This window comes from Rhodotorula toruloides (assembly GCF_000320785.1).
Source record: "Rhodotorula toruloides NP11 unplaced genomic scaffold Scaffold20, whole genome shotgun sequence".
NCBI lineage: Eukaryota > Fungi > Basidiomycota > Microbotryomycetes > Sporidiobolales > Sporidiobolaceae > Rhodotorula > Rhodotorula toruloides.
Genome location: NW_015622980.1, coordinates 284,793 through 292,941, shown reverse-complemented (window position 1 = coordinate 292,941; position 8,149 = coordinate 284,793). Strand labels below are relative to the sequence as shown.

Genomic DNA, 8,149 nt, shown 5'->3' with positions numbered 1-8,149 from the left:
CAAGCCAGCCCGCGGCGGTAGAGGCGCGCCCGACCCTCCGAGTCCACCTCCTCCTGCGCCCGCGCCGTACTTCTCTCCGAGCGCACCCGCACCGAGCAACGAGTCGTGGTCTGCGTCGCTCGCGCCCGCGGCGGGGGCGAGGTCGGATGAATAGCGGCCCCTCGGTCTGGCATTGAGGAGCTCGACGTCGTAGCCCTCCTGCCTGTCCTCCTCTGTGAGTGGGATGCGCGCTACTTGGGCGAGGAACGGGTCCTGGTCGTTCTCGAGCGGTGTCTGCGGACGATGGGTGGGCTGGGGTGAGGCCGGGGGCGAGGTGTGGTGCGAGCGGGCGTGTTGCGGGTTTGCGAGAGGCGGCGAGGGGATGGGCGGTGTGAGTGAGCCTGTGCGCGGCATGTTTGCGCGGGTTGCTGGTGAGCGTCAGACTCGCCCCCGCTCAGCCCCGTGAGAGAGCGCGCCCTGTGTTGGCGAGCGAGATGAGGGAGCGCGAGAGGGACAACCGCCCGCGAGACACTTTGCCGCAGCAGGCACAGCGCTGCCCGCACTAGGAATAGCAACGACGAGCTATTCTTGTAATCGTAGTCCCAAGTAATCTCGTTGCCATCTTCCTCCTCGCTCCTCTCTCCTCGCCTGCTAGCCCTTGACGCGCTCCCTACAGCGACGATTCTCACCGACCTCACCGCCAATCCCCGTCGGTCTCCCCACCCACGCAGACCCTTCGCAACCTCGACTCCTCTCTCCTCCCGCTCTCTTCTTCGCTTGCACACCGAACACCCACCACCTCCGCAACCGTACTTGCACGGCTGGCGCTCGCATCGCTCGTCGGTCGCAGACCCAGACTCGGCTCCAGCAACGACAGGAGCGGTGCGGAGGAGCGGAGGGAGCTAACTAGTTTGTGCGCTTGTTTGCGCTCGTTCGGTTCGATGCGTCTCGCTTGGACTCGCTCATCGCCATCGACGACCAGCATCAGCGTGTGTTAGTCTGTTGCTCACAAGTGACTCAGCGGAGACGCCATACGGCTGGTCTCCCGCTCTCTCGTCGCTCACCGAAGAACAGCTTTTCTTGCTTCGCTCGGGTTCTTATCCGCTCTCGCTCGCTCGCCCGTTCTTCAAGCCAGTTCGTACACCCGCAACAAGAACAACTGAAAAACGCTTTGTACTTTGACCGGCTCAGACCACCCTCGAGCTTCCGCTATCTACACCTCCCCCCTCCCCCTCCCTCGCCCCTTACAGGAACTTCTCCTCCGTCCACTCAAACCCACTCGCCTTGTTCTCCTTCCCCCACCCCCTCCACGGACCGGGCACCGAATCCCAAACCCAAGCGGGCCAGGACATGTGTTTGCGAGCTTCGAGGCGCGCGAGGGAGCGTTGGCGTTCTGCGTCGGCGACGAGGTAGAAGAGCGAACCCTGCGAATTCCGGAGAAGCAAGGGAAGGCAGAGGGTCAGGGCTTGTGGGAGGGACGAGGGAGGAGAGGGGAGACGCACGTCGTAGACTGTACGGATGGACTCTTTGTCGCAAATCTAGTTCCGGGCGAAGCGAGACGAGACGAGACGAGACGAGTGCGGAGAGTCAGTACGAAGCTCTGCGACGGTCGAGAGCTAGGGAGAGAGGGAAGAGGAAGAAGAGAGGGATGAGAGAGGCGGAAACATACCCCGTCTTTCGGCCAAACTGCGCGCACCACCGCCACGACCACCGCAAATCTCGTCAGCGCCTCATACTCACCCTAAGGAAGGTTGGAGAGAGAGAGGGAGAGACGTACTCAGCAAGTACGTGCTAGCCCACTCGAAGCACTCGGCAGCTACGCCGATCGGGTCGACGGCCTGGCGTTGGGCGTGGATGAGCTGTGTGCCGCGAGCGGGCGTCAGTCAGTCGCTTCATACGGAGGAGGGAAGGGAGAAGGAACGCACCTGGACGCCTTCACGGAAGGTCAAGCCGCCTTTGTTGCCCTTATCGAACCTGTTCCCGCCACCAAACAAACAAAACCTCATCAGCCCTCCTCCCTCTTTCACATCGCACGCTCCACGCACTTGGTAAAGATCTCCTCAAACTTAGCCGGGATGAACCTGCCTTCTGAATCAAACACGGCCGTGTCGGAACCGTGTTTCGAGCGGTGTCCGTTCGAGATGTAGACGCGGAAGAAGGGGTCGGGGAGGATGCGGTTGGGGGTGGTGAACCAGGAGAAGAAGAAGTGGATCACACTGCGTGCAGGAGCGTTAGCGACTGCGACCGAGCGGAGCGATACGTGGGAGTGGCATGGGCGAGAGACGGAGCGGCGGACGACGGGAGAGAAGGGAAGGGAAACAAGAGCGCAGGGACGCACCACATGGCGAAGGTGCACCAGAAGAAACTGTACCCCATCTCGCGGAACCCGCGCCAGGTATCGAGCGGCCACAGGATGTTGTCGCGGTCCTATCATTCGCCACCATCAGTCTCACTCGCAGGGTTTAAGGGGGGTGAAAGGGATCGCACCTTGTCGAAGAAAGCGACGTGCTGAGCGAGAACGGGCTCGTCCTTGTGCTTCTCCGCGTACCCGCCCGCGGTCGTGCCGTACGGATGCTCCGGCGTCGCAGCGATGTTCGCGCGCGGAACCCCTGCGTGCCCACCATCAGCTCTCCAAGGAACTCGCGAGGAAGAGAGGAGAGGGAGGACGCACAAGGCTTGTAGATCCGCTTGTCGAGGTCCTCCGGGACGTAGCGTTCCGCACTCACAGTCCCCTCAATACTCTGCACGAAACCCTTGCCCGGGACATCGTGCTCCTCGTCCTCGGAAGACTTCCCCACTTTCCTCCTCCTCACGCCCTCTCCCGCCGCAATCGAATCCTCCTTCTCACCCGGCGGCGTAAGAGGGGGCGTCAACTCCCCAACGACCTGCACCTTTGCGTTCTCGTTTCCGTGCGCGATCGTCGATGGAGAGTGTTTCCCCGCCGTCACGTCCTCTGTCGTCGCGAGGAGAGCCTTGTCGGGTTGCGGCATTTCGGAGGGGGAGGGTAACCACGCTGAAGTAGCTTGTGCGTAAGAGGGTGACATCCCGGCTGTTGTGAGAGTGAGGGTCGAGGGAGCAGGAGGAGGCGAGAGAGAGGCGATGATCGAGCGAGCGGAGGGTTGGTCGGGATCGTGAGCGTGAGAGGGGAATGTCAGAATCGTGCGAGTGGTTTCTTGGGTGCGAGTCGGGTTGGGCAAGACGGGAGACGTGTGAGTGCGTCTGGGAGGATAGGCGGGCGGCGGAAGGCGGAAGAGAGGGTCGAAGGGAGGAGAGCATAGCGAGAGAGTTCGGAAGAAGAGCTGGAAAGAGTGGCTGGCGGTCGATCTGCTCAAGCTGATGCGCTGGACTGTCGCTAATGGGCGCGAGCAAACACGCAGGCGTAGTCGAAGGCGGACGCGAGCCAAGCGAAGTCGAAGCGAGCCACGAGCAAGAGCAGGGAAACGGAGGAAAGTCCAGCCAGTGCAGCTGTGACAGCACCGGCTGCTTCGCTCGGTGCGAGGCGTGCTTCGAGCGTCGAAGAGCACCACAGAGTGCTGTTGCGCAAGCCGAAGAAAGCGAGAGTCGAAGGGGAGAGCGCGAAGCGAGGGTCCTCTTGTGGCGAGTAACAGGAGGTGCCGTGTCGACGCTCATCGAGCCGCGATGGGCATCCGTCTCCGTCAGCGAAGGGAAGCAGTCGAAGCAATCACATCGGATGCACGCAGGTGAAGGAGAAAGAGTCGTCCTCGACGCCCTCGACAAGTGCGCAAAGAACAGCTCCAAGTTGCGGCCTCTTTCATCGCCGCGCGTGCTTCGATCGAGCGCGCTATGATAACTAGCTTGGTTGTGTGCGCGTGGGTCGATAGAGCGCACGCTTGTCAGGGTATTGGATCTGCAGCGTCGGTTGTTCCGTCGTTCGAGCAGGAAGCGACGTTGTGCTCGAGGTCGCGGGGCGGGGCCGTGCTGCCGAGTGGATTGCGGGTACCAGTCGATCGAGTGTGCCGTGTTGTGCGTGGCGATGGACGCGGTGGAAGCGATTCTTGAGAGCGAGGCCGAGACTCGCTCGGCAACCGGAAGTCGTCGTCCTCGATCAGCAAAGCACGCACTCGTCTTCCTCGCTCTCTCTCACCAGCCTACAACAGGGCTACTACAGCTCACTAGCACTCGGAATGGCTCCGCTGCCACCGCCAGACCAACCCCCGCTCGACCACCTCTCCACCGCCGACCTCCGCGCCCTCCTGCACCCTCTCACGATCCGCGCAGGACCACCCCTCCGCTTCACAAACTGGGCAACCACCTTCTCATCCACCTCACAGGCTGTCTTCCGTCCTACCACCGTCGAGCATGTCCGCTGGGCTGTCGAGCTCGCGAGGAGGGAGGGGCAAGAGTTGAGGGCTGCAGGGGCGGGTCACTCGCCGAGCGATATCGTCTGCACGGGCGGGTACATCCTCGACTTGAAGGGTCTCAACAGGGTCCTCGATGTGCGTGCGCGTCCCTCCCAGCCACCTACGAGCGCCCCAGCTGACCTCGACCTTCGATTCCTCCCACTTTGCTCCTCGTCCGGACCCGATTCCCGCCTATCGCCAGGTCGATCCCGCGACGCAGACCTTCCACGCCGAAGGCGGGATAATCCTGCGCGACCTTCACCCGATCCTGCTCGAAAAAGGCTCGCTCGCCATGTCCTGCCTCGGCTCAATCTCGGACCAAACCCTCGCCGGTGCCATCTCGACCTCGACGCACGGATCGGGCGTCTCGTTCCCCTCCATCTCGACCTGCGCAACGTTCCTCGACATCGTCCTTCCCCTCCCTTCCGCGCCCGTCGTGCGCGTTTCGCGCGACCCAGCGCAAGACCCCGATCTCTTTCACGCCGCTCTTTGCGGCCTCGGCGCAGTGGGTATCATCGTAGGAGTCGGGATGCGCGTCGAGCGAGCGTTCAAGCTCGAGGAAGAGGTCTTCTCGATGCGGTTCGACGAGTTCAACAAGAGGTGGAGGGAGATTGCCGAGAGCGCGGAACATGTCAGGTGTTGGTGGTTCCCGCAGGTTGGGAGGGTCAAGATCAGTCGGTTGAACCGGACTACCAAGGTGCGTTCCTTTCCCTCTTCCTCCTCCTCACGTCACCTTACACGACTCTCGCGCAGGCCATCACTCCCCCTCCCTCCGCTCTTACAACCTACCTCTCCTCCGTCCTCCTCGCAAAACACATCCACGCCCTCGTCCTCTCCCTAACACGCTACATCCCCTCCTTACTCCCCTACCACGCCTGGTTCATGTGGACTTTCCACGAGCAGCCTGGGCGTGCGGATTGGCGGTTGTTCCTCCGTGGAGTATGGGAGAGGGTGGTGGGAAGGACGGAGGGGAGCGAAGTTTGGCCGAGCGTAAGGGGGTTGGAGGCGATGGACAAGGAGCGGGAGAAGCAGGAGTTGGAGGCGAAGGAGGAGAAGCAGAAGCTTAACCGCCCGCCTTCGCCCGCCTCGTCCGACATCGGTCCTTCTCCATCGACTTCCGCACGCCCTACCTCCCCTCCTTTCCGCCCGCTCGACGCAGACCGTCCCTCGCGCCCTACCAAGCTCCCCTCAGACCTCCTCACACCACCCTACACCCCTCCTCCGCTCTCTCCTTCCTCCTCCCCTTCCCGCTCCATCTCACCGCTCACCATTTCCTCCTCCGACCAAAACGACTCCGAGGTATACGCGAAGAGCGGCCGGAAGAAATTGCCTTGGCCGATCCTTGAGGACGAGCCGAGCTATCGAGTTGATCTGGGCGTGAAGATCTTTAACTACGACTGCGGGTTGTGCGTCCTCTTTCCCTTTGTCCGGCACTCGCCCAGCCGTACTGACGCGCGCCCCGCTCCCTTCGCAGCCCTCAATACACCTACGAATCCTGCGTCCCCTACTCCCTAACCGGCTCCGCACTCTACACCCTCAACGCCTTCCACACGACCGAACTCGCGCGCCCGGGGTACCCACTCAAAGCGCATTTCCCGATTGAGGTTAGGTGGACGGAGAGAGATGATGGGTGGTTGAGTCCGACGGGGGGAGGGAGGGGGTGTTATCTCGGTGCTATTCAGTACCGGTGCGTCGCGGGGTTTCCTTGCCGAATTCTGAGCAGGAGAAGCTGACGATGGGAGGATATCTCTCGCTCGCTCGCTCGCAGACCCTTCAACCTCCCCGTCCCCTACCGCTCCTACTTCTCCCACTTCGCCACCCTCCTCCACACCTCCTTCTCCGGCAAACCCCACTGGGCAAAATCGCACCACCTCTCTCCCTCGGACTTGCGCGCCCTCTATCCCCGCTTCGACGATTTCCTGCGCGTGAGGGAGAGGGTTGACCCACGGGGGGTGTTGGTGAATGAGTATGTGAGGAGGCATTTGGTTGATGAGTGCGCCGCGGGGAAGGCGGAGGAGGGGAAGGGGGAGATGGAGAGGAGGGTGAGGAGGTGGAAGGTTAGGCCGTGACGTGTGCGGCCGCGCAGCTTGTTACCAACTAGTCTAGACATACCCTTCACCAGACGTACTGCACCTTTTTGATATCCTACACAACCTCTTTCTGCTTCGTCGACGAGGCGTCGTTCGCAAGAAGCTTGACCTTCCCAACCCGCCCTTCTCTCTGCCTTTCAGCGCTCGCACACTCTCGTGCAGCTTCGCTCCTCCCTTCCCCCGTGTCAACCCCCCAACGAGCGAGCCGAGGACACCCTCGCTCCTCAACGCCAAGTCCGCGGATTCTCCGTCCCTCTGCTTCGCTCCTCCTTCGCTCTTCTCACACTTGCTGCGCTGTGCTCGCTTCTGACTGACTTCGCAAGTTACATGCGTTCTGGACACAGTGCTGACGGCGGATCGGGCAACGAGGAAGAGACAGAGGACAAAGTTGGCTTGCTTGCGCCGCTTCCGTTGCGCGCTGGGCGGGAGAAACGACGACGGTTGGCGAGGGGGGATGTTGAGAAGTCAAGGGTGGTCTGGGAGGCCAGGTCGTTGCGCAAGGTGCGTCTTGCGGACGGGCAAGTCTTGAGCGAGGAGAGGCTGATTTCTGCACAAGGGCGCAGGGTCGGCGAAGCTACCCTTCCAGCGAATCCAGCGACGAGACAGATACCGACTCTCGCTCTTCCGCTTCAGAAGACGCAGGACCTGAAGAACGAGGACGAGCGCGAGCGCGAGATACAGGAAGTCCGTTCGGGAATTGGCAGGTCTGGCTCGGTGCGTCCTGCTTCTCCCCTTTCCCCTTGGTTCCCCACTGACGGGATGGTAATTCAGGAATTGGGATGGGCCTGCTAGGCGTCGTCGGATTGGCATATTACCTCTATACGCATCCTGCTTCTTCCGCTTCGACGTCTTTCGCAACACCGTCCGGTGCTGCCGCGCCAACAACGACACCGGCTGCAGTAGACGTAACGACATCGCCATCTGTCACTGCCTCCGCGACAGACCTTACATTGTCGCCTGTCGACACTGCCGGCTCGACGACTTCTCCCTCGACAGACGACACCGCCGCCTCCACTTCCATCCCTGTGTCCTCGACTGAGTCATCGAAAGCCTCTTTAGTCTCTGGCGAACCGAAAGGAACGGCGAGTGCGTCGGCCAGCGGCAGTACGGCGTCGGGAAAGGCGAACGGCCAGACTTATACTGGAAAGGCGACATTCTATACAGTGCGCAGCGCTTCTTCTTCGGTCTGAGATAATGAGGGTGCTTAGGACTTTCTCGACGGGCAGCAAAACGGCGTCGCAGGCGGTACGTAACTCGATCCCTCCCAGTCCCCCTCCAAGCTAACTCTCCCCTCTCGCAGCCTGCGGCAAAGTCAACCCCGACAGCGCCCTAATTTGCGCCCTCAAGACCGAGACCTACGCCGGCGGCAAGAACTGTGGCAAGATGATTCGGATCACGAGGACGAGCGGGAAGGGAGGGTCGATAGATGTGCAGGTCGCGGATATGTGTCCTTCGTGCGTTCCTTTGCGGTCTGAGAAGCGGAGGAGACTGATAGTTGGGTTTGTGCAGGTGCGAGGGACCTGGGTACGTAGACTTAAGTACCGGCGCATACAACAAACTCGGCACAGTCGACGAAGGATGGGTGCATTTGCGCTTGCTCGCTTGTTCCCTCTCTCACACTTAGCTGACTCTCGGCGTCAACAGTTCGACATCTCCTGGCAGTTTATCGACTGAGGGTTCTGTATGGTCTCTCTTCCCTGTAACCCTTTGCGAAACGAG

At 61.5% G+C, this 8,149-nt stretch overlaps 4 protein-coding genes across 4 annotated transcripts in view; 2 read left to right on the top strand and 2 right to left on the bottom strand.

Annotated features, from left to right (window-relative positions):
• RHTO_03415 (uncharacterized protein) overlaps positions 1-393 on the bottom strand; it is a gene marked incomplete at both ends in the record, with an annotated part of 1,052 nt that extends 659 nt beyond the window's left edge. Inside the window, one exon of the mRNA XM_016417086.1 lies at positions 1-393. Coding sequence (XP_016271615.1) covers positions 1-393 — 393 coding nt within the window.
• Positions 394-1,223: 830 nt separating this feature from the next.
• On the bottom strand, positions 1,224-3,023 carry RHTO_03414 (protein of caleosin family; the record flags this gene model as incomplete). The annotated part of the gene is made up of 9 exons (XM_016417085.1): positions 1,224-1,403; positions 1,482-1,517; positions 1,649-1,665; positions 1,757-1,838; positions 1,905-1,953; positions 2,025-2,195; positions 2,318-2,406; positions 2,467-2,588; positions 2,651-3,023. The coding sequence occupies 9 exons, from the start codon at positions 3,021-3,023 to the stop codon at positions 1,224-1,226; spliced, it is 1,119 nt and encodes a 372-aa protein (XP_016271614.1).
• Positions 3,024-4,124: 1,101 nt separating this feature from the next.
• RHTO_03413 (D-arabinono-1,4-lactone oxidase) lies at positions 4,125-6,409 on the top strand (the record flags this gene model as incomplete). The annotated part of the gene is made up of 5 exons (XM_016417084.1): positions 4,125-4,436; positions 4,543-5,037; positions 5,094-5,746; positions 5,815-6,027; positions 6,109-6,409. The coding sequence occupies 5 exons, from the start codon at positions 4,125-4,127 to the stop codon at positions 6,407-6,409; spliced, it is 1,974 nt and encodes a 657-aa protein (XP_016271613.1).
• Positions 6,410-6,757: 348 nt separating this feature from the next.
• RHTO_03412 (expansin family protein) lies at positions 6,758-8,104 on the top strand (the record flags this gene model as incomplete). Its single annotated transcript, XM_016417083.1, has 7 exons — positions 6,758-6,931; positions 6,994-7,144; positions 7,202-7,593; positions 7,657-7,675; positions 7,731-7,884; positions 7,940-8,012; positions 8,075-8,104. 7 exons carry the CDS (start codon positions 6,758-6,760, stop codon positions 8,102-8,104), a joined length of 993 nt encoding a protein of 330 aa, XP_016271612.1.
• Between the last annotated feature and the right edge of the window lie 45 nt (positions 8,105-8,149).